The sequence below is a fragment of the Bombina bombina genome, chromosome 2 (genome assembly GCF_027579735.1).
Source record: "Bombina bombina isolate aBomBom1 chromosome 2, aBomBom1.pri, whole genome shotgun sequence".
Lineage (NCBI taxonomy): Eukaryota > Metazoa > Chordata > Amphibia > Anura > Bombinatoridae > Bombina > Bombina bombina.
Window position 1 is genome coordinate 1427492828 of NC_069500.1, and position 27825 is coordinate 1427520652.

Below are 27825 nucleotides of genomic sequence, written 5' to 3' on the forward strand. Positions count from 1 at the left end.
CTTGTATAAAAAAGCTGAAGGAGAACGACCTGTACTGGGTGTCCACGCTCCTCGACCCCCGGTATAAGCATAAAGTGCCTGAAATGTTACCAAATTCCTGCAAGTCGGAAAGGATGGAGCATTTTAAGAATAAATTAAAAACTATGCTTTACACAGCGTATAAGGGTGATGTCACAGCACCACGGGAATGTAACAGGGGAAGAGATGAAATTAATCCTCCTCCTCCTCCCACGACCACGGCGGCAAGGACAGGACGCTTTCCTGACGTCTTGTTGATGGAGGACATGCGTACCTTTTTAACTCCAATGCACCATCACAGCCTTTTGGGATCCAGCCTTAGAGAAAGACTCAACCGACAGATAGCAGACTACCTAGCTTTAACTGCGGATCTCGACACTCTCAGGAGCGATGGACCCCTTGACTACTGGGTGTGCAGGCTGGACTTGTGGCCTGAGCAATCCCAATTTGCAATGGAACTTCTGGCATGCCCCGCTTCAAGTGTCCTGTCCGAAAGGACTTTCAGTGCAGCAGGAGGTTTTGTCACTGAGAAGAGAAGTCGCCTAGGTCAAAAAAGCCTTGACTATCTCACTTTTATAAAAATGAATGAGGGCTGGATCCCAAAGGGACTGACATTGGGCGATACATTTGAATAAAATAGGCCTGATGATGAGATGAGCTGGCTTGGGCTACAACTGGTACACAGGCTGGCCTTTTTTTTTTGTTATAAAGCCGGAGGACTTGCTTGACATATCCGCCAACAACTAGTGTTCAAGCCACAAGCTTTTAGGGCACTTTATAAATGTTTTACAAACATCAATTTTTCTGACCGCTGCTACAGCAGTTGCAACAACAATACCCACATTTTTCAGTCATTTGTACGTTCCTAATTTTTCTGGCCTCTGCTGCAGCTCTGTGGGTACAAAACTCAAATAAAAAAAATAAGGCACATAACACTAGTGATTAAACTGTTACGAATAGTACAACTTAGCACATCACTCATATCTGGTGGACCATTAAATTGAACGCAAAATGCCACAAATTTGAAGGAGGAGGACCGACCAAGCATCTTTATCCGTCTCTTGGTTGCTCTAAATTATCTCCGTGTTCCATGTATGCCATACCTGTACTCTATTGTGCAAAAGGGTGGCATATGTGGTGTTTCATGCTGTTGTGCCTGTTGCGGGTCGTGGCCCATGGTATAAAAAGGCTGAAGGAGAACGACCTGTAATGGGATCCCCATCAAATTTTTAGAAAAATGTTCCTGGTTCCTCTCAATTATCTCTGGGTTTCTAAAATGGATGCCATACCTGTACTCGCTTATGCAAAAGGATGGCATATGTGGTGGTGTTTCCTGCAGTTGTTTCTGTTGAGGGTGCTGGACCCTCTTATGAAAAGGCTGAAGAAGAACGACCTGGAGTGGGAGTCCAAGCATGGTTTTTGGGGCTATTTCACTTTTCCAAACAATTATCTGTGGGTTTCTAAAATCAATGCCGTACCAGTACTCTATTGTTCAAAAGGATGCCATATGTTCTCTTTCCTGCTGGTATTTTGTTTGAGGGTCCTGGACCCTCTTATAAAAAGGCCTAAGGAGAAAGAGGTGTACTGGGTGTCCACTCAATTTTTTTTTCTATTTCACATTTGACCAAAATTATCTCTGGGTTTGTAAAATCAATGCTGTACTTTACTCTATTGTTCAAAAGGATGCCATACGTCCTCTTTCCTGCTGGTGTTTTTTTTTAGGGTCCTGGACCCTCTTATAAAAAGGCCTAAGGAGAAAGAAGTGTACTGGCTGTCAATCAAATCATTTGTTTGATTCAAATTCCCGGTTGCAACAAATTATCTCCGGTTTTCTAAAATCAATGCCTTTCCTGTAATCTAATTTTCAAAAGGATTCCATATGTCCTCTTTCCTGCTGCTGGTTTTGTTGAGGTTCCTGGAGCCTCTGCTAAAAAGGCCTAAGGATAAATAAGTGTACTGGGTATCTAATCAATGTTCTTTTAGATTTCCCGGTTGCAACTAATTATCTCTGTGTTTCTAAAATCAATGCCTTTCCTGTAATCTATTATTCACAAGGATGCCATATGTCCTCTTTCATGCTGTTGTTTCTGTTGAGGCTCCAGGACCCTCTTATAAAAAGGCCTAAGGAGAAAGAAGTGTACTGGGTGTCCATCGAATCATTTGTTTGATTCAAATTCCCGGTTGCAACAAATTATCTCCGGGTTTCTAAAATCAATGTCTTTCATGTAATCTAATTTTCAAAAGGATGCCATATGTCCTCTTTCCTGCTGCTGGTTTTGTTGAGGGTCCCGGAGCCTCTGCTAAAATGGCCTAAGGATAAATAAGTGTACTGGGTGTCTAATCAATGTTCTTTTAGATTTCCCGGTTGCAACTAATTATCTCTGTGTTTCTAAAATCAATGCCTTTCCTGTAATCTATTATTCACAAGGATGCCATATGTCCTCTTTCATGCTCTTGTTTCTGTTGAGGCTCCGGGAGCCTCTTATAAAAAGGCCTAAGGATAAATAAGTGTACTGGGTGTCTAATCAATGTTTTTTTCTATTTCCCGGTTGCAACTAATGATCTCTGGGTTTCTAAAATCAATGCCTTTCCTGTAATCTATTATTCAAAAGGATGCCATATGTCCTCTTTCATGATGTTTTTTCTGTTGAGGCTCTGGGAGCCTCTTATAAAAAGGCCTAAGGATAAAGAAGTGTACTGGGTGTCCAATCAATGTTTTTTTCTATTTCCCGGGTCATATAAATGATCTCTGGGATTCTAAAATCAATGCCTTTCCTGTAATCTATTATTCAAAAGGATGACATATGTCCTCTTTCATGCTGTTGTTTCGGTTGAGGCTCCGGGACCCTCTTATTAAAAAGGCCTAAGGATAAATAAGTGTACTGGGTGCCTAATCAATGTTTTTTTCTATTTCCCGGTTGCAACTAATGATCTCTGGGTTTCTAAAATCAATGCCTTTCCTGTAATCTAGTATTCAAAAGGATGCCATATGTCCTCTTTCATAATGTTTTTTTCTGTTGAGGCTCCGGGACCCTCTTATAAAAAGGCCTAAGGATAAAGAAGTGTACTGGGTGTCCAATCAATGTTTTTTTCTATTTCCCGGGTCATATAAATGATCTCTGGGATTCTAAAATCAATGCCTTTCCTGTAATCTATTATTCAAAAGGATGACATATGTCCTCTTTCATGCTGTTGTTTCGGTTGAGGCTCCGGGACCCTCTTATTAAAAAGGCCTAAGGATAAATAAGTGTACTGGGTGTCTAATCAATGTTTTTTTCTATTTCCCGGTTGCAACTAATGATCTCTGGGTTTCTAAAATCAATGCCTTTCCTGTAATCTATTATTCAAAAGGATGACATATGTCCTCTTTCATGCTGTTGTTTCGGTTAAGGCTCCGGGACCCTCTTATTAAAAAGGCCTAAGGATAAATAAGTGTACTGGGTGTCTAATCAATGTTTTTTTCTATTTCCCGGTTGCAACTAATGATCTCTGGGTTTCTAAAATCAATGCCTTTCCTGTAATCTATTATTCAAAAGGATGCCATATGTCCTCTTTCATAATGTTTTTTTCTGTTGAGGCTCCGGGACCCTCTTATAAAAAGGCCTAAGGATAAAGAAGTGTACTGGGTGTCCAATCAATGTTTTTTTCTATTTCCCGGGTCATATAAATGATCTCTGGGATTCTAAAATCAATGCCTTAACTGTAATCAATTGTTCACAAGGATGCCATATGTCCTCTTTCATGCTGTTGTTTCTGTTGAGGCTCCGGGAGCCTCTTATAAAAAGGCCTAAGGATAAAGAAGTGTGCTGGGTGTCCAATCAATGTTTTTTTTATTTCACAGTTGCAAAAAAATGATCTATGGCTTTCTAAAATATATGCCTTACCTGTCATCTATTGTTCAAAAGGATGCCATATGTCCTCTTTCCTGCTGTTGTTTTTGTTGGGGGTCCGGAACACTATTCTAAAAAGGCCGAAGGAGAACGACCTGTACTGTACTGGGTGTCCAATCATGTTTTTGTTTTCAATTTCACGGTTCATAATAAATATCGCCATGTAACTAAAATCAATGCCATACCTGTACTCTGTTGTTCAAAAGGATGGCATATGTGGTGTTTCATTCTGTTGTGGTTGTTGAGGGTCGTGGCCGTGGGACAGCGTATAAAACGGCTGAAGGAGAACAACCTGTACAGCCTTGCTCCTCTTTTTAGGCAGGCCAGCTATTTGCATACATGCCCACAGACTCTGTAACGCATGCCTCTTTTAGGGAGAGGTGCAGCCATAATGCAGGGTCAGAACCTCTGCCTGCAACTGTTATACTCAATTTTGCGAAAGGAAGTAACCTTACCATGGTTCCCTGCACACACGTATTGTTGTTATATTTTGGTAATCATGATGGCCATGTAGACCACCACCGAGAGTCCTGGAAGTAACAGGGATGAGATGAAAGTGCTAAGAATAGTACTACTTGAAACAACAGAGTTAGCCATGGGTGTTAGTGCAAGACCCCTTGGCTTTTTTTTGGCTTTGGGTGCCGCTAATCATGCAGGCCATATAGAGCTGCCACCATTCGGTGTTGTATCAGCTATTAAACTAATAAGAACAGTGCTACCAAAATACAGCCAATGAAGGGCCTTATGAAGACTGAGCCAAGGTTGGATTGTAGTATTTGGTTAGGCTAATCATGATGGCCATGTAGACCACCACCGAGAGTCCTGGAAGTAACAGGGATGATGAGATGAAAGTGCTAAGAATAGTATTACTTGAAACAACCGAGTTAGCCATGGGTGTTAATCCAAGACCGCTTGGATTTATTTTTTTTTTGGGTGCGGCTAATCATGCAGGCCATATAGAGCTGCCACCATTCGGTGTTGTATCAGCTATTTAACTAATAAGAAGAGAACTACAAAAATGCAACCAATGAAGGGCCTTATGAAGACTGAGCCAAGGTTGGATTGTAGTATTTGGTTAGGCTAATCATGATGGCCATGTAGACCACCACCGAGAGTCCTGGAAGTAACAGGGATGATGAGATGAAAGTGCTAAGAATAGTACTACTTGAAACAACCGAGTTAGCCATGGGTGTTAATCCAAGACCGCTTGGATTTATTTTTGTTTTGGGTATGGCTAATCATGCAGGCCATATAGAGCTGCCACCATTCGGTGTTGTATCAGCTATAAAAATAATAAGAACTGTACTATGAAAATACAGCCAATGAAGGGCCTATGAAGACTGAGCAAAGGTTGGATTGTAGTATTTTGTTCGGCTAATCATGATGGCCATGTAGACCACCCGTAACAGGGATGAAAGTGCTAAGAATAGTACTAATTGAAACAACCGAGTTAGCCATGGGTGTTAGTCTAAGACCACTCGGCTTTTTTTTGGGTTTGGGTGCAGCTAATCATGAAGGCCAGATAGACCTGCCACCATTTGGTGTTGTAACAGGTATTAAACTGCAAAGAACAGTACTACTTAACACAACCTACTTACCATGGGTCCCAGAGCATATGTTTGGTTATTATATTTTGTAAGGGTAATCATGCAGGCCATATACACCTCCACCGATAGGGTGAGTATGAGTAACAGCTATTAAAATGCTAAGGACATTACTAATTAACACAACATAGTTACCATGGGTCGCAGACCAAGAGCAGATGTCTTATTATTATATTTTGTATGGGTAATCATCCAGGCCGTATAGACCTCACCAAATAGGGGGAGTTACAGAGATTAAAGTGCTAAGAATGGTAGTACTTAAAACACAACCTAGTTAAAATGGGTACCAGACCGCATGTCTTATTATTATATTTTTTTAGGGTAATCAGGCAGGCCATATAGACCAGTGGTTCTCAACCAAAGTGACCTCAAGGCCCGGTAAATTTTAGCTGGACATGTCCAGGGCCCGGTAGTTATATATATATATATATATATATATATATAGAGAGAGAGAGAGAGAGAGAGAGAGAGAGTAAGCATCAGGGATTCACCCTATCAGTAACTAAGCAGTTCAGTGTGGGTTTAGTGGGGGCCCTGGAGTGTGGGGGTCCTGCCGAGGGTCTGTCGCTGTGAGGGCCATGGAGTGTGAGGTCTGGCCCTGGAGGTTGGGGGCCCTTTCTTTGGCCCTTAATGTTGGGGGTCCTGGCTCTGGAGGTTGATGGGCTTGTTGGGGTTAGGGCAGGGAGGCTACCATGTTCATTTGCATACATTTGAATACATTTGGGTCAGTGTGAGACAGTTTTCCTGGGGCCTTGATTGGTCTCAGTCTGCCCCTTGTGTGCAGTGGGGTAAGAGTGTGCAGTGGGGGCATGACAGGTCAGGGCCCACCAGCAGGGCTATCACGGCCCGGTACTGGGCCACGGCCCGGCTGTTGAGAAACCAGGATATAGACCACCCCTGATAGGGGGGGGGTAACAGGAATTAAAGTGCTAAGAAAAGTAATAATTAACACAAGCTAGTTATCATGGGTCCAACACCGTGTGTCTTGATGCTATACTTTGTCAGGGTAATCATGCAGGCCATATAGACATCCCTTGATAGGGGGAGTAACAGGGATTACAGTTATAAGAATAGTACTACTTAAACACAACCTAATTACCATGGGTCCAAGACCAGATGTTTTATTATTATACTTTGTCAGGCTAATCATGCAGGCCATATAGAGTTCCAACAAAAGGAGGGGTAAGAGGGATTCAAGTGATAAGAAAAGTTTTACTTAACACAACAAAATTACCATGGGTCCCAGACCGCGTGTCTTGTTGTTATACTTTGTCAGGGTAATCATAACCGCCATATAGACCTCCACCAATAGGGGGAGTTACAGGGCTGAAAGTGCGAAGAATAGTACTACTTAACACAACCTAGTTGGGTCCAAGAACACATGTTTAATTATTAGACTTTATCAGGGTAATTATATATCTAACAAATCTATCTATTTCTCTTCTATCGATTCTATCTAACTATCAATCTATGTATATCTATCTATCCTATCTATCAATCTATCTTCTGTTCGTGATGTTTTGAGACAGCCACTTGTGTTTCTGACAAATTTGAAGTAGGAGGACAGAACAATCATCTTCTTCCATCTCCCGGTTCCACAAATGAAGGCCATATAGACCTCATCTGGTAGGGGGAGTAACAAGTTGTAGTAAAATGTTAAGAATATTACTACTTAACACACCACGGGTCACAGACCACATGTCTTATTGTTATACTCTGTCAGGGAAATTATATATATTTCAAATCCATTTATTTATATATCAAATCGATCGAACTATCAAACGTATCGATCAAATGTAGATTGCATCTATTGATCAATGTAATTCGTATCTATAAAATGTATATTGCATATTTTGGTTGATGTCATTCGTATCTATAAAATGTATATTGCATCTTTGATTCGATAACATTCGTATCTATCAAATGTATATTGCATCTATTGTTCGATGTAATTCGTATCGATCGAATGTATATTGCATCTATTGAGCTATGTACAGTGTATCGATCATATGTATATTGCATCGATTGAGCTATGTTATCTATGTATCTATCTATCTATCTATCTATCTATCTATCTATCAAATCTATCTATCTATCTCGTGGTTGTGCAAGTGGACTGTTTGCGGTTGATTGCGGTGCGTAACACTTGGAGTTTGCTCTGTCACTGTGATGCGGCCGTAACCCTTACACTACCTGATAGATACGACATCATAACTGATGTTTTAAAGCACGTTATTGCAAACAATTTGGGAATGTTAGTTGATTTAGGCCCATTATGGGTTAAAAGTAGACTCTGCATAAACTATGTAATTTTCCATGGGAGTTTTGCCAGGGATCCCCCTCCAGCATGCCACAGTCCAGGTGTTAGTACCCTTGAAACAACTTTTCCATCACTATTGTGGCCAGAAAGAGTCCTTGTAGGTTTTAAAGTTCGCCTGCCTATTGAATTCAATATTTTAGGTTCGCGACATCACTAATGATGAGCTGCCTTGGGCTACAAATGGTACACATGCTGCTGTATTTTATATTCGAATGCCAGATGACTTGCGTGACTTATCCGCCAACAACTAGGGTTCAAGCCGCAATATTTTAGGTCACTTTCTAACTGTCAAAGAAACATAAATTTTTCTGGCCGCTGCTACAGCAGCGGCTGCAACAATACCTAATTTTTCAGGCATTTGTACATGCCTAATTTTTCTGGCCTCTGGTGCTGCACTGTGGCTACAAAACCCAAACCCCAAAAAAAGGCACATAACAGTGATTAAACTGTTAAGAATAGTACTACTTAACACACCACTCATATCTGGTGGCACAGTAGATTGCACGCGCAGTGCCCCAAATTTGAAGTAGGAGGACCGACCAAGCATCTTTTTCCATCTCCCGGTTCCTAAAAATGATCTCCGGGTTCCTAAAATCAATGCCATACCTGTACTCCATTGTGCAAAAGGATGGCATATGTGGTATTTCATGCTGTTGTGCCTGTTGAGGGTCGTGGACCATCGTATAAAAAGGCTGAAGGAGAACGACCTGTACTGGGTGTCAAAGCATCTTTTTCCGTCTCCCGGTTCCTTCCTAAAAATGGTCTCCGGGTTCCTAAAATCAATGCCATACCTGTACTCGATTGTGCAAAAGGATGGCATATGTGGTGGTATTTCATGCTGTTGTGCCTGTTGAGGGCGGTGGACCCTCGTATAAAAAGGCTGAAGGAGAACGACCTGTACTGGGTGTCCAAGCATGTTTTTTGTTCAATTTCCCGGTTCCTAAAAATTATCTCCGGGTTCATAAAATCGATGCCATACCTGTACTCTATTGTGCAAAAGGATGGCATATGTGGTGTTTCATGCTGTTGTGCCTGTTGAGGGTCGTGGACCATTGTATAAAAAGGCTGAAGGAGAACGACCTGTACTGGGTGTCCAAGCATGTTTTTTGTTCAATTTCCCGGTTCCTAAAAATTATCCCCGGGTTCCTAAAATCGATGCCATACCTGTACTCTATTGTGCAAAAGGATGGCATATGTGGTGTTTCATGCTGTTGTGCCTGTTGAGGGTCGTGGACCATCGTATAAAAAGGCTGAAGGAGAACTACCTGTACTGGGTGTCCAAGCATGTTTTTGGTTCAATTTCCCGGTTCCAAAAAATTATCTCCGGGTTCCTAAAATCGATGCCATACCTGTACTCTATTGTGCAAAAGGATGGCATATGTGGTGTTTCATGCTGTTGTGCCTGTTGAGGGTCGGGGAATCTTGTATAAAAAGGCTGAAGGAGAACAACCTGTACTGGGTGTCCAAGCATCTTTTTCCATCTCCCGGTTCCTAAAAATTATCTCCAGGTTCCTAAAATCGATGCCATACCTGTACTCTATTGTGCAAAAGGATGGCATATGTGGTGTTTCATGCTGTTTTGCCTGTTGAGGGTCGTGGACCATCGTATAAAAAGGCTGAAGGAGAACTACCTGTACTGGGTGTCCATGCATGTTTTTTGTTCAATTTCCCGGTTCCCAAAAATTATCTCTGGGTTCCTAAAATCGATGCCATACCTGTACTCTATTGTGCAAAAGGATGGCATATGTGGTATTTCATGCTGTTGTGCCTGTTGAGGGTCGTGGACCATCGTATAAAAAGGCTGAAGGAGAACGACCTGTACTGGGTGTCAAAGCATCTTTTTCCGTCTCCCGGTTCCTTCCTAAAAATGGTCTCCGGGTTCCTAAAATCAATGCCATACCTGTACTCAATTGTGCAAAAGGATGGCATATGTGGTGGTATTTCATGCTGTTGTGCCTGTTGAGGGCGGTGGACCCTCATATAAAAAGGCTGAAGGAGAACGACCTGTACTGGGTGTCCAAGCATGTTTTTTGTTCAATTTCCCGGTTCCTAAAAATTATCTCCGGGTTCATAAAATCGATGCCATACCTGTACTCTATTGTTCAAAAGGATGGCATATGTGGTGTTTCATGCTGTTGTGCCTGTTGAGGGTCGTGGACCATTGTATAAAAAGGCTGAAGGAGAACGACCTGTACTGGGTGTCCAAGCATGTTTTTTGTTCAATTTCCCGGTTCCTAAAAATTATCCCCGGGTTCCTAAAATCGATGCCATAACTGTACTCTATTGTGCAAAAGGATGGCATATGTGGTGTTTCATGCTGTTGTGCCTGTTGAGGGTCGTGGACCATCGTATAAAAAGGCTGAAGGAGAACTACCTGTACTGGGTGTCCAAGCATGTTTTTGGTTCAATTTCCCGGTTCCAAAAAATTATCTCCGGGTTCCTAAAATCGATGCCATACCTGTACTCTATTGTGCAAAAGGATGGCATATGTGGTGTTTCATGCTGTTGTGCCTGTTGAGGGTCGGGGAATCTTGTATAAAAAGGCTGAAGGAGAACAACCTGTACTGGGTGTCCAAGCATCTTTTTCCATCTCCCGGTTCCTAAAAATTATCTCCAGGTTCCTAAAATCGATGCCATACCTGTACTCTATTGTGCAAAAGGATGGCATATGTGGTGTTTCATGCTGTTTTGCCTGTTGAGGGTCGTGGACCATCGTATAAAAAGGCTGAAGGAGAACTACCTGTACTGGGTGTCCATGCATGTTTTTTGTTCAATTTCCCGGTTCCCAAACATTATCTCTGGGTTCCTAAAATCGATGCCATACCTGTACTCTATTGTGCAAAAGGATGGCATATGTGGTATTTCATGCTGTTGTGCCTGTTGAGGGTCGTGGACCATCGTATAAAAAGGCTGAAGGAGAACGACCTGTACTGGGTGTCAAAGCATCTTTTTCCGTCTCCCGGTTCCTTCCTAAAAATGGTCTCCGGGTTCCTAAAATCAATGCCATACCTGTACTCAATTGTGCAAAAGGATGGCATATGTGGTGGTATTTCATGCTGTTGTGCCTGTTGAGGGCGGTGGACCCTCATATAAAAAGGCTGAAGGAGAACGACCTGTACTGGGTGTCCAAGCATGTTTTTTGTTCAATTTCCCGGTTCCTAAAAATTATCTCCGGGTTCATAAAATCGATGCCATACCTGTACTCTATTGTTCAAAAGGATGGCATATGTGGTGTTTCATGCTGTTGTGCCTGTTGAGGGTCGTGGACCATTGTATAAAAAGGCTGAAGGAGAACGACCTGTACTGGGTGTCCAAGCATGTTTTTTGTTCAATTTCCCGGTTCCTAAAAATTATCCCCGGGTTCCTAAAATCGATGCCATACCTGTACTCTATTGTGCAAAAGGATGGCATATGTGGTGTTTCATGCTGTTGTGCCTGTTGAGGGTCGTGGACCATCGTATAAAAAGGCTGAAGGAGAACTACCTGTACTGGGTATCCAAGCATGTTTTTGGTTCAATTTCCCGGTTCCAAAAAATTATCTCCGGGTTCCTAAAATCGATGCCATACCTGTACTCTATTGTGCAAAAGGATGGCATATGTGGTGTTTCATGCTGTTGTGCCTGTTGAGGGTCGGGGAATCTTGTATAAAAAGGCTGAAGGAGAACAACCTGTACTGGGTGTCCAAGCATCTTTTTCCATCTCCCGGTTCCTAAAAATTATCTCCAGGTTCCTAAAATCGATGCCATACCTGTACTCTATTGTGCAAAAGGATGGCATATGTGGTGTTTCATGCTGTTTTGCCTGTTGAGGGTCGTGGACCATCGTATAAAAAGGCTGAAGGAGAACTACCTGTACTGGGTGTCCATGCATGTTTTTTGTTCAATTTCCCGGTTCCCAAAAATTATCTCTGGGTTCCTAAAAACGATGCCATACCTGTACTCTATTGTGCAAAAGGATGGCATATGTGGTATTTCATGCTGTTGTGCCTGTTGAGGGTCGTGGACCATCGTATAAAAAGGCTGAAGGAGGGAACTGCAGGGGGAGCCATGAACTGACATGGATGTTTCCTGCTGAAGCTCCATATTTGACCTGGCATTGAGGGAGATTATCGCTGGTCCAGACATGTTTGGACTGACAGAACCAAGTGAGAAGTGAGGGGAGAGAATGGGGAACAAGATTGCATATTTTTTATGCAGAAAGGAGCTGTTTTGACTCAGTTAGAGCCTTCTATCATGATGCACCCCTGCTGTTTTGCCTGGAAACCCCATACCAGCTATTCTTAACATCACAACTAACTGGACTATCTAATGATCAGAGCGGCCATCAGAGGGGCAGAAGAGCCAGCAGAGGTCATCAACAGGTAGACAGAGGGCATGAACATATGTTTAAGGGATAAAAAGCTGAAACAAAAGCCTTTTAAAAACGGGCCCCTTCTGAATTGCCAGGGAAACCCTGTAGCTATTAAGGCCTTGCCTAAATTTACAGCCTCAGGCCCTTACAATCCTGTTTAGCTACAGAAGATCAAAGATTGGTGTATAGAAACCCTAACTGATGTGTTAAATGGCTTGGTGTTTGCGACATTTAACAACTTAATAAGCACACTTACTGGGCCCCTGCATGAGTGTATCAGAAACCCCAATTTAAGCACAGCACAGATAATCTCAGCAACAGGAGGAATCTGCTTATAAACACAGAGACTGTCAGTTGATAGGAGATTATTACCTGAATCATTTTTTTTGGGTTTTTTGGGGGATAAAAAGCTGAAAGAAAAGCCTTTTAAAAACGGGCCCCTGCTGAACTGCCAGGGAAACCCTGTAGCTATTAAGGCCTTGCCTAAATTTACAGCCTCAGGCCCTTGCAATCCTGTTTAGCTACAGAAGATCAAAGGTTGGTGTATAGAAACCCTATCTGATGTGTTAAAAGGCTTGGTGTTTGCTGCATTTAACAACTTAATAAGCACACTTACTGGGCCCCTGCATGACTGTATCAGAAACCCCAATTTAAGCACAGCACAGATAATCTCAGCAACAGGAGAAATCTGCTTATAAACACAGAGACTGTCATTTGATAGGGGATTATTACCTGAATCGTTAACATCATATGCATATGCTCTGACTGAACTCCACACCTCTCTCTATAACTGGTAAAGCTACTATTTATCTGCATCACACTATGGCATCCAGGAGAGTCCCCAGGGTGGACAAGGTTACAAAGCCACATGCTACCTCTACTTCAAAGATGAACACATTCTTTAAAGCTATACACTCTCCAACTGTGGAGGAAGATGATAATTCACAAATGTCTGAAGAAGAGCAACAAGATCCAATTCCTCCTGACAGAGAATCACCTATAACTAAAGCTGACCTTAAGGATCTCCCGACCAAAGCAGACCTCTCCTCTTTTTTTCAAAAGGTCAGTAAGATGCTGAAAGAGGGTTTAACAGAAATAAAGAAAGAAGTTGCGGATCTGGGAGGCAGAGTGGCCTATTTGGAAGAATTAGAGGAAGAGACTACATCCAACATGGACCTAATCAACAGGAAAATGGAGACCCAGGAATCAAAAATTGAATATCTCCAATCCAAGCTAGAATACCTCGACAACAGGGGTAGGAGACAAAATCTACGCATTCGGGGTATCTCTGAAAAAGTCACGAGCGACACTCTCCCCTCACATCTACAAAACATTGTCAAACAACTACTGAATAATCAGCAGCTACCTGATGTAGCGATTGACAGGGTGCACAGAGCTTTAAGACCCAAGCCACGGGATGGAGAGCCTCCAAGGGATATAATCCTGAGGTTTCACAGATACACAGATAAAGAAGCAATATTAAATGCTACAAGAAAACAACAATCCTTCACTTTGAATGGTGACACGCTTCAATTTTACGCAGACCTCAGCCCTATCACCTTACAAAACCGCAAAGAAATAAGATTCCTCACGCTTCATCTGAGAGATCACGGTCTAACCTACAAATGGGGATTCCCCTTCAGTTTGAGAGTACTGAAAAATAACAAACTTGCAACATACAGGACACTAGAAGATCTGGACCACTTTTGCCAAACACTGGGCATACCAAAACCTACCCTCCCTTCATTGGAACCTTCGGATATCTCTGACTCACAAAGAAATTCAGCACCGTCAAAACCTCAACGTCCTCAATGGACGAAAGCGGCAAAGAATAGATCTAGAGATGACGCATCAAAACATCGGAAAGGGCCAGCAGATCTAGACCCGGGTTGAGGGATCTTTAGACTATCTATACAGTTCCTCTAGCAGTGAAGGCCTGGCCGGCTGATAAAGATACTTGAGACATTCCTGAGATTAGCCTTAAGCATGATTATTATTATGGTCTTACTTTGGTGCTATGTTTCATTTGCTCCTGAGATAGATTGTTTATGCCATGGTCTTCTCTCTTCCCTTTTCTCCCCTTTAACACTGTTTCTCTCCTTCACAGGTGCCTTTCAACCTCGTTAGGTTGAACTAATTCCCCTATGAACACCAATATTACTTGGGAAGGTTTTACAGGGAATTTTTGTTATGAAATGTTTTTTTGTTTTCAGGTTTATTGTTTGGTTGTTTATGCCGAAATAATGATACTTTTGTATTGCTTACTTCTGATCCAGGACTAAGAGATGTTTTTGTATACATGTATAAGAGAGTTACTCCCATCCACTATCTAACCACAGGCAGGGGTGGGCCGGACCAACACTTCAATGGTGCCGTTTTCTTTGACACTGCGATGGCTGAGTATAGACGCTACATGACTGGGCAACTCCTCCGACGTAAGGTAATGAGCTTTATCCCACAACACCGACACAGGTACACAAATTAAGGAAATTAAACTAATCTCTCAAAACTGTAAGGGCCTAAATTCCCCAACTAAAAGATCCATAGCGCATAATTGGGGGAGAAAAGAAAAAGCTAACATAATTTTTGTTCAAGAAACCCATTTTGTCACCAACAAAGAACCTACATTCAAATCTAGAGACTTCCCCACTTCGTACCTTCACTCTAACACAGAGAAAAAGAATGGGGTGGGAATATTATTCAATAAAAATACACACTTCCAGCTGTTGGAGAAATTGGTGGATAGAGAAGGTCGCTATATAATACTAGTGGGTATGTTGTTTAATAGACCAATTACCCTGGCTAACGTATACGCACCCAACACAGGACAAGCCCACTTTTTGACGACAGTCAGTAACAAACTCCTAGAGATCCAAAAAGGCACACTCCTGTTAGGGGGAGATCTAAATGTAGCATTGTTCCCGACTTTAGATTGTTCACAAGGCCGCAGTATCACTACGTCTAAAACTAGAAATCTAATTCTTAACACATTAAGGGGCCTCACCCTTTTGGACACCTGGCGCACACTTCACCCCACCGCACGCAACTATTCATTTTATTCTAATCCAGCCAAATCATACTCACGCATAGACTATTGGTTTATTAACAATAGTAATATGCCATTAGTTACAGACGCTGATATTTCTCCAATAACATGGTCTGACCACTCCTCAATATCGTTGACTCTGACCTGGCCCTCGGTACCAATACACCCGTTTCACTGGAGACTGGATTAGGCTATGCTACATGACCCACTAGTCATACAACAAACCCAGGAAGCTTTGACAGAGTACTTTCAGCTAAACTGCAACTCCACGACGTACACTCCAATGACCTGGTTCGCACATAAGGCTGTTCTCAGGGGTTGTTGCTGAAACAGAAAGCTATTAAAAAGCGTTCTTCGCTAGCACAATAGAAAACACTACTACAGAAAGTACAAACTGACAAAAATTCACATAAAAGTGATCCCCAGAGACAGGATCTTTTGCAGGCGCTAGCCACATCACGATCCCAGCTACAAAACTACTTACATAAGGAGGCATGCGTAAAGGCTCTATATCTTAGGAAGATATACTTCCATGGAGGTAACAAATCTGGTACCATGCTCGCTAGGGCCTTAAAGCGTAAAACATTACAGAACTACATTCTTAATATAACAGCAGACGACGGCACGGAAACGTTGGACTCAAATCTGATAGCTAAATCATTCCTGACCTACTATGGGAATCTTTACAATCTCCCCTGTAGTGAACAGGTAACACAAGCAGAATTATTAGACACTTATATTCAAAGTGCAGATTTGAGTAAGATTCAAAGAGAGGACAAAGAGAGCTTAGATGAACCGATCAAACTACATGAAATACTGAAAGTTATTAATGACCTTCCATCACATAAAAGTCCTGGACCAGATGGGTTTTCAAACTAATATTACAAAACATATAAGGATATCTTAGCGCCACATCTATTAGAGTTATATAGGTATATAGATAAGGAAGGATATCTCCCCCCGGAATACTTAGAAGCCCAGATTTCAGTGATTCCCAAACCAGGTAAATCCCCCACGCATCCCGGTAATTACAGGCCCATCTCTTTATTGAACACTGATTTAAAAATCTTTACAAAAATACTGGCTAATAGGTTGAACCGAATACTCCCACAGATTACCCACTCTGATCAGGCTGGCTTTGTGCCTGGTCAAGAGGCCAGGGATAACACCATCAGATCACTTCAATTAATAGATCACGCTAAACATACAAACACGGGTATGGTGGTTATTTCCACAGACGCTGAGAAAGCGTTTGATCGCCTAAAATGGGATTTTTCATTTGCTACACTTAGGGAGGTGGGTCGGGGGGAGGGTATGCTTCGTAGAATTCAGAGCCTTTATCATGCACCATCAGCAAGGGTTAGAGCAAATAATATGATTTCCGATCCCTTCTTTATCCACAATGGCACAAGGCAGGGTTGTCCGCTTTCCCCTATCTTATTCATAATCAGCATGGAAGTCTTAGCACAGAAAATAAGAAATAATCCGCTGGTTACTGGCATTAAAGTAGGCCCTTTAGATTGTAAACTCTATACGCAGACGATGTCCTGTTCACATTATCATCACCCCAGACATCTGTCCCTGAGGTCCTGAAAGTTCTTAAACAATTTGGTGACTTTCCAATTTCACGATTAATGAACAAAAGTCAGAAATCTTAAATATCTCCCTCCCACCTCAAGAATTTCAGACCCTGTTACAGTCCTGCACTCTTAAACACCAACCACAAGCGATCAAATATTTGGGGATGTATCTTGCTCCAAACACGAAAGCCCTCCTAGAGCTTAACTTCACTAATCTACTTAATACTATATCGACAGATTTAAAGACTTGGAAGGAACGTCCCTTTTCATGGTGGGGTAGATTCCAAATTTTGAAAATGAATGTACTCCCTAGATTGCTGTACGCGATTCAAGCTGTCCCTATCACCCTACCACAGGGCCTTACTCAGATACAACACGTTTTAGATTCCTTTGTTTGGGGTAGCATAAAACCCAGAGTTAAGAAGGCAACTATGTACAGGTCAGCCAGAGAGGGAGGCTTGGGTCTGCCTAAGATAGAAACCTATTATCAGGCCACGTGCTTACAGAGAATCATAGAGTGGCACAGAAATAGGGACTCTAAGGCTTGGATTCCAATAGATTCACATATACTTCACTCCCCCTCTCCGGGAGCTTTATGTTGGATAGCAGGGCAGAATCGACCCCCATGGTTGAAGGCATACCCGCTTTTACACCATGTGTTCGAATTATGGGACACTTTGATAAAGAGATTCCCAGGAATATCAACACTCAGATCACCCATGTCCCCAATTTCCCCGAATGCTGAGCTATTGGGGGGGGTAATGTTTGACAGGAATAACCTGAATAATTGGGAGATGGGTTACACGGTTCCCCTATTTAATTTACTCAGTGAGGGCAAACTCAAAAACAGGTCAGACCTTACAGACATCCTAGGTGGAGTTTTTGTTAGGTGGCTAAAATATAACCAAGTTCACCATTTTCTCCATACCCACCCTCTCAAACAGTCACTTACAAGAAATCTCACACCCTTCGAACAGACATGCGATATGACAAGTTCAGCACATCACACCTTATCGTGGGCTAAGAGACTCCTAGTTAATGCACATAGCTCGAAACTTCCTGATTATATAGAACGCTGGCATAGGGAATTGAATAAGACTATCACAGAAGCAGAGTGGGTTACAATTTTTAATAACACAAGAAAATCTTCATCCTCAGCTAGATTTTTAGAGACAAATTACAAACTCTTGACTAGGTGGTACTTGACACCTACCAGACTTAAATGCATTTTCCCTGCCTCGTCGGACCTTTGTTGGAGGGGTTGTGGGGAAAGGGGGACAATGACACACATATGGTGGGCATGTCCTAAATTGTCACCTTTTTGGGAGGGCATACAGAATATCCTACAAATCATAATGGGGTGGGGGGATTCCTATCAGCTAGACCCGACAACGGCCCTACTGAACCTGTTACCTAAATGTAAATGTAAATTAAGAATACAACTAATTCAGTTGTCATTGAATTCTGCAAGATCCTTAGTCGCTAGGCTCTGGAAATCTCAAATCTGCCCGACCCTAAAGGACTGGCACTCTCACATGACAGATACCTTGAGAATGGAAGAATACAGTTTCTTTAAATTGAATAGGTTAGGATTCTTCCATTATTAAAAATTCATCTGGGATGAAATACAAAATGATCTGAGGATAGAAGGGGGGAGCTTTACACAAGTTACAGGAGTGACCTAGGAGGAATGACAGGCCTAGTGTTATCTTAGAGGGGTATGGCTGACGTGGTCCCACCCCTGCCTGATACTCTAATAATGACCTCTTTAGCTTAGCACTTCTCTCAAAGGTTGATAGTTAAATACAAAGTCGAGGGATACCACTAGATGTGTAGAATATATACAAAGTGGTCTTAAATTAAGAAATTTCGGCATAGTTTTGTTGTTGTTTGAGTTATGTTTTGTACATTGGTGTCATTGTCAATCACCATGCATTTATATGGAGTGGGGCTACTGTTTTCAAATGGACTTATCACGGACAGTCTAGCTCTACTATTTCATTTTACTATACGGGGAGTTCGTTCTCCTATCTTTTGGAGACTGATGGTTTCTCCCTCTTTTGTTTCTGTTTAAACTTTTTTATCAACAATGACATCCTTTTGTACCATGCTGCTAAATAATGATAATAAAAATGAATAAAAAAAAAAAAAAAAAAAAAAAAAGGCTGAAGGAGAACGACCTGTACTGGGTGTCCAAGCATCTTTTTCCATCTCCCGGTTCCTAAAAATTATCTCCGGGTTCCTAAAATCGATGCCATACCTGTACTCTATTGTGCAAAAGGATGGCATATGTGGTGTTTCATGCTGTTGTGCCTGTTGAGGGTCGGGGACCCTCGTATAAAAAGGCTGAAGGAGAACGACCTGTACTGGGTGTCCAAGCATCTTTTTCCATCTCCCGGTTCCTAAAAATTATCTCCGGGTTCCTAAAATCGATGCCATACCTGTACTCTATTGTGCAAAAGGATGGCATATGTGGTGTTTCATGCTGTTGTGAATTTTGAGGGTCAGGGACCCTCGTATAAAAAGGCTGAAGGAGAACGACCTGCACTGGGTGTCCAAGCATCTTTTTCCATCTCCCGGTTCCTAAAAATTATCTCCGGGTTCCTAAAATCGGTGCCATATCTGTACTCTATTGTGCAAAAGGATGGCATATGTGGTGTTTCATGCTGTTGTGCCTGTTGAGGGTCGGGGACCCTCGTATAAAAAGGCTGAAGGAGAATGACCTGTACTGGGTGTCCAAGCATCTTTTTCCATCTCCCGGTTCCTAAAAATTATCTCCGGGTTCCTAAAATCGATGCAATACCTGTACTCTATTGTGCAAAAGGAAGTAACCTTACCATGGGTCCCAGCCCGCATGTTTTATTGTTATACTTTGTCAGGGTAATCAGGCAGGTGATATAGACCTCCCCCGATAGGGGGAGTAAAAGGGATTAAAGTGCTAAGAATAGTACTACTTAAGTTAACACAACCTTACCATGGGTCCCAGGACGCATGTCTTATTGTTATATTTTGTAAGGGTCATTATATATCATGCAGGCCATATAGAACAACTCCCCCGATAGGGGGAGTAAAAGGGATTAAAGTGATAAGAATAGTACTACTTAACGCAACCTAGTTACCATGGGTCCCAGACCGCATGTCTTATTGTTATATTTTGTAAGGGTAATTATATATCATGCAGGCCATAAAGACCACCTCTCCCGATAGGGGGGGTAAAAGGGATTAAACTGCTAAGAATAGTACTACTTAACACAACCTTACCATGGGTCCCAGACCGCAAGTCTAATTGTTATATTTTGTAAGGGTAATTATATATCATGCAGGCCATATAGACCTCCCCCGATAGGGGGAGTAAAAGGGATTAAACTGCTAAGAATAGTGCTACTTAACACAACCTAGTTACCATGGGTCCCAGACCGCATGTCTTATTGTTATACTTTGTCAGGGTAATTATATATCATGCAGGCCATATAGACCTCCCCCGATAGGGGGAGTAAAAGGGATTAAAGTGCTAAGAATAGTACTACTTAACACAACCTTACCATGGGTCACAGACCGCATGTCTTATTTTTATATTTTGTAAGGGTAATTATATATCATGCAGGCCATATAGACCTCCCCCGATAGGGGGAGTTACAGGGATTAAAGTGCTAAGAATAGTACTACTTAACACAACCTAGTTACCATGGGTCCCAGACCACATGTCTTGTTGTTATACTTTGTCAGGGTAATCATGCAGGCCATATAGACCTCCCCCGATAGGGGGAGTAACAGGGATTAAAGTGCTAAGAATAGTACTACTTAACACAACCTAGTTACCATGGGTCCCAGACCGCATGTCTTGTTGTTATACTTTGTCAGGGTAATCATGCAGGCCATACAGACCTCCCCCGATATGGAGAGTAACAGGTATTAAACTGCTAAGAACAGTACTACTTAACACAACCTAGTTACCATGGGTCCCAGACCGCATGTCTTGTTGTTATACTTTGTCAGGGTAATCATGCAGGCCATATAGACCTCCCCAGATAGGGGGAGTAACAGGTAATAAACTGCTAAGAACAGTACTACTTAACACAATCTAGTTACCATGGGTCCCAGACCGCATGTCTTGTTGTTATACTTTGTCAGGGTAATCATGCAAGCCATATAGAACTCCCCCAATAGGGGGAGTAACAGGGATTAAAGTGCTAAGAACAGTAGTACTAAACACAACCTAATTACCATGGGTCCCAGACCGCATGTCTTGTTGTTATACTTTGTCAGGGTAATCATGCAGGCCATATAGACCTCCCCCAATAGGGGGAGTAACAGGTATTAAACTGCTAAGAACAGTACTACTTAACACAACCTAGTTACCATGGGTCCCAGACCGCATGTCTTGTTGTTATACTTTGTCAGGGTAATCATGCAGGCCATATAGACCTCCTCAGATAGGTGGAGTAACAGGTAATAAACTGCTAAGAACAGTACTACTTAACACAATCTAGTTACCATGGGTCCCAGACCGCATGTCTCGTTGTTATACTTTGTCAGGGTAATCATGCAAGCCATATAGAACTCCCCCGATAGGGGGAGTAACAGGGATTAAAGTGCTAAGAACAGTAGTACTAAACACAACCTAATTACCTTGGGTCCCAGACCGCATGTCTTGTTGTTATACTTTGTCAGGGTAATCATGCAGGCCATATAGACCTCCCCTAATAGGGGGAGTAACAGGTATTAAACTGCTAAGAACAGTACTACTTAACACAACCTAGTTACCATGGGTCCCAGACCGCATGTCTTGTTGTTATACTTTGTCAGGGTAATCATGCAGGCCATATAGACCTCCCCCAATAGGGGGAGTAACAGGTATTAAACTGCTAAGAACAGTACTACTTAACACAACCTAGTTACCATGGGTCCCAGACCGCATGTCTTGTTGTTATACTTTGTCAGGGTAATCATGCAGGCCATACAGACCTCCCCCGATAGGGGGAGTAACACTTATTAAACTGCTAAGAACAGTACTAGTTAACACAACCTAGTTACCATGGGTCCCAGACCGCATGTCTTGTTGTTATACTTTGTCAGGGTAATCATGCAGGCCATATAGACCTCCCCCGATATGGGGAGTAACAGGTATTAAACTGCTAAGAACAGTACTACTTAACACAACCTAGTTACCATGGGTCCCAGACCGCATGTCGTGTTGTTATACTTTGTCAGGGTAATCATGCAGGCCATATAGACCTCCCTAGATAGGGGGAGTAACAGGTATTAAACTGCTAAGAACAGTACTACTTAACACAACCTAGTTACCATGGGTCCCAGACCGCATGTCTTGTTGTTATACTTTGTCAGGGTAATCATGCAGGCCATATAGACCTCCCCAGATAGGGGGAGTAACAGGTATTAAACTGCTAAGAACAGTCTACTTAACACAACCTAGTTACCATGGGTCCCAGACCGCATGTCTTGTTGTTATACTTTGTCAGGGTAATCATGCAGGCCATATAGACCTCCCCAGATAGGGGGAGTAACAGGTATTAAACTGCTAAGAACAGTACTACTTAACACAACCTAGTTACCATGGGTCGCAGACCGCATGTCTTGTTGTTATACTTTGTCAGGGTAATCATGCAGGCCATATAGACCTCCCCAGATAGGGGGAGTAACAGGTATTAAACTGCTAAGAACAGTACTACTTAACACAACCTAGTTACCATGGGTCCCAGACCGCATGTTTTATTATTATACTTTGTCAGGGTAATTATATATCTATCTATTTATCTTCTATTGATTCTATCTAACTATCAATCTATCTATCAAAATCAAATCTGTTTTGAGACAGCCACTTGTGTTTAGGAAAAATTTGAAGTAGGAGGACAGACCAATTCTTCTTCCATCTCCCTGTTCCAAAAATGCAGGCCATATAGACTTCCCCCAATAGGGGGAGTAACAGGTAGTAAACTGCTAAGAATAGTACTACTTAACACACCACGGGTCCCAGACCACATGTCTTATTGTTATACTCTGTCAGGGAAATTATATATCTATCAAATCTATCTATTTATCTATCAAATCTATCTAACTATCAATCGTATCTATCAAATATATATTGCATCCATTGATCTATGTAATTCGTATCTATCAAATGTATATTGCATCTTTTGATCTATGTAATTCGTATCTATCAAATGTATATTGCATCTATTGATCTATGTAATTCGTATCTATCAAATGTATATTGCATCTATTGATCTATGTAATTTGTATCTTATTATGTATATTGCATCTATTGATCTATGTGATCTATGTATCTATCTATCAAATCTATCTATCTCGTGGTTGTGCAAATGGACTGTTTGCGGTTGTTTGCGGTGCGTTACACGGGGAGTTTGGTCTGTCACTGTGAAGCGGGCGTAACCCTTACACTACCTGAACGATACAACATCATACCTGATGTTTTAAAGCACGTTATTCCAAACAATTTAGGAATGTTAGGTGATTTAGGCCCTTTATGGGTTTAAACCAGACTCTGCATCAACTATTTAATTTTCCGTGGGAGTTTTGCCATGGATCCCCCTCCGGCATGCCACAGTCCAGGTGTTAGTCCCCTTGAAACAACTTTTCCATCACTATTGTGGCCAGAAAGAGTCCTTGTGGGTTTTAAAGTTCGCATGTCTATTGAAGTCAATGGCGGTTCGCCGGTTCACGAACAGTAGCGGAAGTTCGAGTCCGCCGTTCGCGAACCGAAATTTTAAGGTTCGCGACATCACTAGCTATAATCTTATTTATTGGATATACTAATACATTAGATTACCGGGCAATAATTGGATCACCACAGTATTTTTAAAGGGATCCATTTATTACTTATTAGCTAAATAGATTATAACCTTATATATATATATACATACACACACATATATACATATATATATATATATATATACACACACACACACATATAAATATATATCCTATGTTTGACTTACCTTTCAGACACACATAGTGTGGCAGGTACACAGCTGATACCACGCCTGGTTCTGCACTTATTTTGACATTAAATATCGGCCCCACACGCACATAATTATGTTCCTGAATCAGTTTCTTGTAATGATGGTGAGGGTCCAAATCCAGTTCATATTCAATGGTCACTGGAGATGTCACCTGGAACTTAATTCCAGTTTTAGAACAGTAGAAAAGGCCACTAGACTCCAGTCTTATTCTGAAGATAAAGGAGAGGGACAAGGAACAGTTAGTGGTAATAATTATTGTCAGGGTATCTGTGAAGTAACCTTAAATAAATTACAGATGTATCATAGAATCTAATATTTCATTGTTTAGCTAAAATCCAACTTGACATGAGTTGTGTGGGCTGTAGCCATAACAGCCCTAACCCCCCTTCTTCTTGGTTACATAGGACACATTGCAAATCTTTGTCCCAATTCATCAAAAGGAATTGCTTTCAAAGTGATCTTCATCACTTCAAAATACCTTTTGATAACTACCTATGTGTAATAAGATTTCCTATCAGATCAGATCACTAGACTCCCTTGTAAGAAGAAGAGAGAGTAGCAGTCTGAGCCAAGTGACAAATTTTGTGGAAAGGTAACCATTCACCCTTCGATGCAAATTGGTACCTGCTGTGTTTGAATACACGAAGCTCAGACATACATCTCAAATGGAAAATAACAAGAGTTAATTGGCCCTGCTGACTAGCAGAAACACATTTTATATTGTAACTTTGGAATTCATTTTGAGATGCAACTTGTGTGGTTTTCAATACTGCATATAAATATATAAATATACATATATGGATCTGGGAAATGCAATTCATATATGTAATAGATTAAATAACAATTGTAATTATCCCATTTTAAAATATATAACATATTTTAGTTGTTCTATCTTTCAGACATCTAAAGCTAAAACTGGGCTCCAGGTGGGGCTAATAAATTCTGATACAGGATTGCCTGCATGGGGTACCCTAAGCCATATCATATGCTATGCACTAAATGTTTATGTAACTTTAAATACATCTCTTAAAATATTATAAGTAGAATGTATAGGAAGTCTATATAAATATTTTCTATTTTAACATAGAATTGATATTACTCATGTGTTTGATCTCAAATTGTACATTTTCAATTGTGCTAAATGGGATATATAGACTGACCAGATAAGTTTATTAATACAAGAAATTAAAGTATATTTAATGAACATTTTAAAGGTTAGAACATTAAGCTGTAGCTATACAGTCAATTTAAAATGTACAATTTATTTCAAATTTAATAACCTATTCTTTATATTTTTCAGGCATCTAGTAAGTACATATATAATTGGTGCTTTAAATAATATCATATGTACAGATATAGATATAATTATATGAAACTACATCTGATTGCTGATCTAAAGGTATGTATGTGATATTAAGATGATAACTGAGAAAATAATTGAGTCCATGATGAAGGTATTATAATCCTTTTAAATATGATTTTTAAACGCATTTTTAAGATAAGTGGAATATTTTCACGTTTGGTCTTAAAATGATCAGAGAAAATGGCACTGTGTGGTCCATGTGTATTTGAACATGTAACTTATTAATAGTAGAAAATATAGAGCATACTAAATATACATATTAAAATATATAAGAATCTGTATTTACTGTAGCAATAATTGGTGGTGAGACTGCATTTCTGGTTGTCTGCTGCCCCCTAGGGGATTAGAAATGGTATGACAACCAAATTAATTGACTATTAGAACACAATGCAAATCAATGCTCAGCTCTAAGGTCGGATGAGGGACAAGCACCGATAAGGGCCTATCAAAATTCTGTGGGAGTGATTATAGAAAAGGAGGGAGGATTCTTTATTTTTTTGGATAAAGAGCCATACACACTCCAAGACAAGGGAAACAGACAGACTCAAAGAAGCATTAACTTTTGGAGAGAAAAATACACAGGCTTTGGGCCCAGTATATTCTCTGCCATTTTTGGGGACACTTTCTTGAACAAAGAGAGATTAATAAATTGAGACCTGTACTTTTGCACATTGGAAGTAAATCTTCCTCCAAATAGATGACCCACAAGAAACTCTGGAAGCTGAAATGTTAATTTAATTATTTGGGTAAAGTATAAAGAAATACATTCATTGTTGCTACAGTCTAATTGAACCTGGTAAATTTAAAGAGCATAAATACGGCTAGATTTAGAGTTTTGTCGGTAACGACCCGCGTAGCTAACGCTGGCTTTTTCCCCCCGCACCTTTTAAATACCGCTGGTATTTAGAGTTCACAGAAGGGCTGCGTTAGGCTCCAAAAAGGGAGAATACAGGCATATTTACCGCCACTGCAACTCTCAATACCAGCGGTGCAAAAAAGCAGCGTTCAGCTCCTAACGCAGCCCCATTGTTTCCTAACATGAACCCCGAGTCTAAACACCCCTAACCTTACACTTATTAACCCCTAATCTGCCGCCCCCGCTATCGCTGACACCTGCATATTTTTTTTAACCCCTAATCTGCCGACCGCACACCGCCGCCACCTACGTTATACTTATGTACCCCTAATCTGCTGCCCCTAACACCGCCGACCCCTATATTATATTTATTAACCCCTAATCTGCGCCCCCAACATCTCTGCTACCTTACCTACAATTATTAACCCCTAATCTGCCGACCGGACCCCACCGCTACTATAATAAAGTTATTAACCCCTAATCCGCCTCACTAACCCTATAATAAATAGTATTAACCCCTAATCTGCCCTCCCTAACATCACCGACACCTAACTTCAAGTATTAACCCCTAATCTGCCGACCGGACCTCGCCGCTACTCGATTAAATTTATTAACCCCTAAAGCTAAGTCTAACCCTAACCCTAACACCCCCTAAGTTAAATATAATTTAGATCTAACTAAATAAATTAACTCTTATTAAATAAATTATTCCTTTTTTAAGCTAAATACTTACCTGTAAAATAAATCCTAATATAGCTACAATATAAATTATAATTATATTGTAGCTATTTTAGGATTAATATTTATTTTACAGGCAACTTTGTATTTATTTTAACCAGGTACAATAGCTATTAAATAGTTAATAACTATTTAATAGTTACCTAGTTAAAATAATTACAAAATTACCTGTAAAATAAATCCTAACCTAAGTTACAATTAAACCTAACACTACACTATCAATAAATTAATTAAATAAAATACCTACAATTATCTACAATTAAACCTAACACTACACTATCAATAAATTAATGAAATACAATACCTACAAATAAATACAATTAAATAAACTAACTAAAGTACAAAAAATTAAAAAAAAGAACTAAGTTACAAAAAATAAAAAAAATATTTACAAACATTATAAAAATATTACAACAATTTTAAGCTAATTACACCTACTCTAAGCCCCCTAATAAAATAACAAAGCCCCCCAAAATAAAAAAATGCCCTACCCTATTCTAAAATACAAATAGAAAAGCTCTTTTACTTTACCAGCCCTTAAAAGGGCCTTTTCTGGGGCATACCCCAAATAATTCAGCTCTTTTGCCTGTAAACAAAAAACATACAATACCCCCCCCAACATTACAACCCACCTCCCACATACCCCTAATCTAACCCAAACCCCCCTTAAATAAACCTAACACTAAGCCCCTGAAGATCTTCCTACCTTATCTTCACCACGCCGGGTATCACTGATCGGTCCAGGCTCCGAAGTCTTCATCCAAGCCCAAGCGGGGGCTGAAGACGTCCATCCTCCAGCTGAAGTCTTGATCCAAGCGGCGGCTGAAGAGGTCCATCATCGGGCAGAAGTCTTCATCCTATCCGGGCAGAAGAGGAGATCCGGACCGGTAGACATCTTCATCCAAGCGGCATCTTCTATCTTCTTCCATCCGACAACGAGCGGCTCCATCTTCAAGACCTCCGGCGCGTATCCATCCTCTTCTTCCGACGTCCTAACACAGAATGAAGGTTCCTTTAAGGGACGTCATCCAAGATGGCGTCCCTCAAATTCCGATT

The 27825-nt window shown here is 41.0% G+C and overlaps 1 protein-coding gene across 1 annotated transcript in view; it reads right to left on the bottom strand.

Annotated features, from left to right (window-relative positions):
• LOC128647596 (NACHT, LRR and PYD domains-containing protein 1a allele 5) overlaps window positions 1-27825 on the bottom strand; it is a 355378-nt gene that overhangs the window by 258546 nt on the left and 69007 nt on the right. Inside the window, exon 4 of the mRNA XM_053700353.1 lies at window positions 23789-24021. Coding sequence (XP_053556328.1) covers window positions 23789-24021 — 233 coding nt within the window. The remainder of the gene's footprint in view (window positions 1-23788; window positions 24022-27825) is intronic.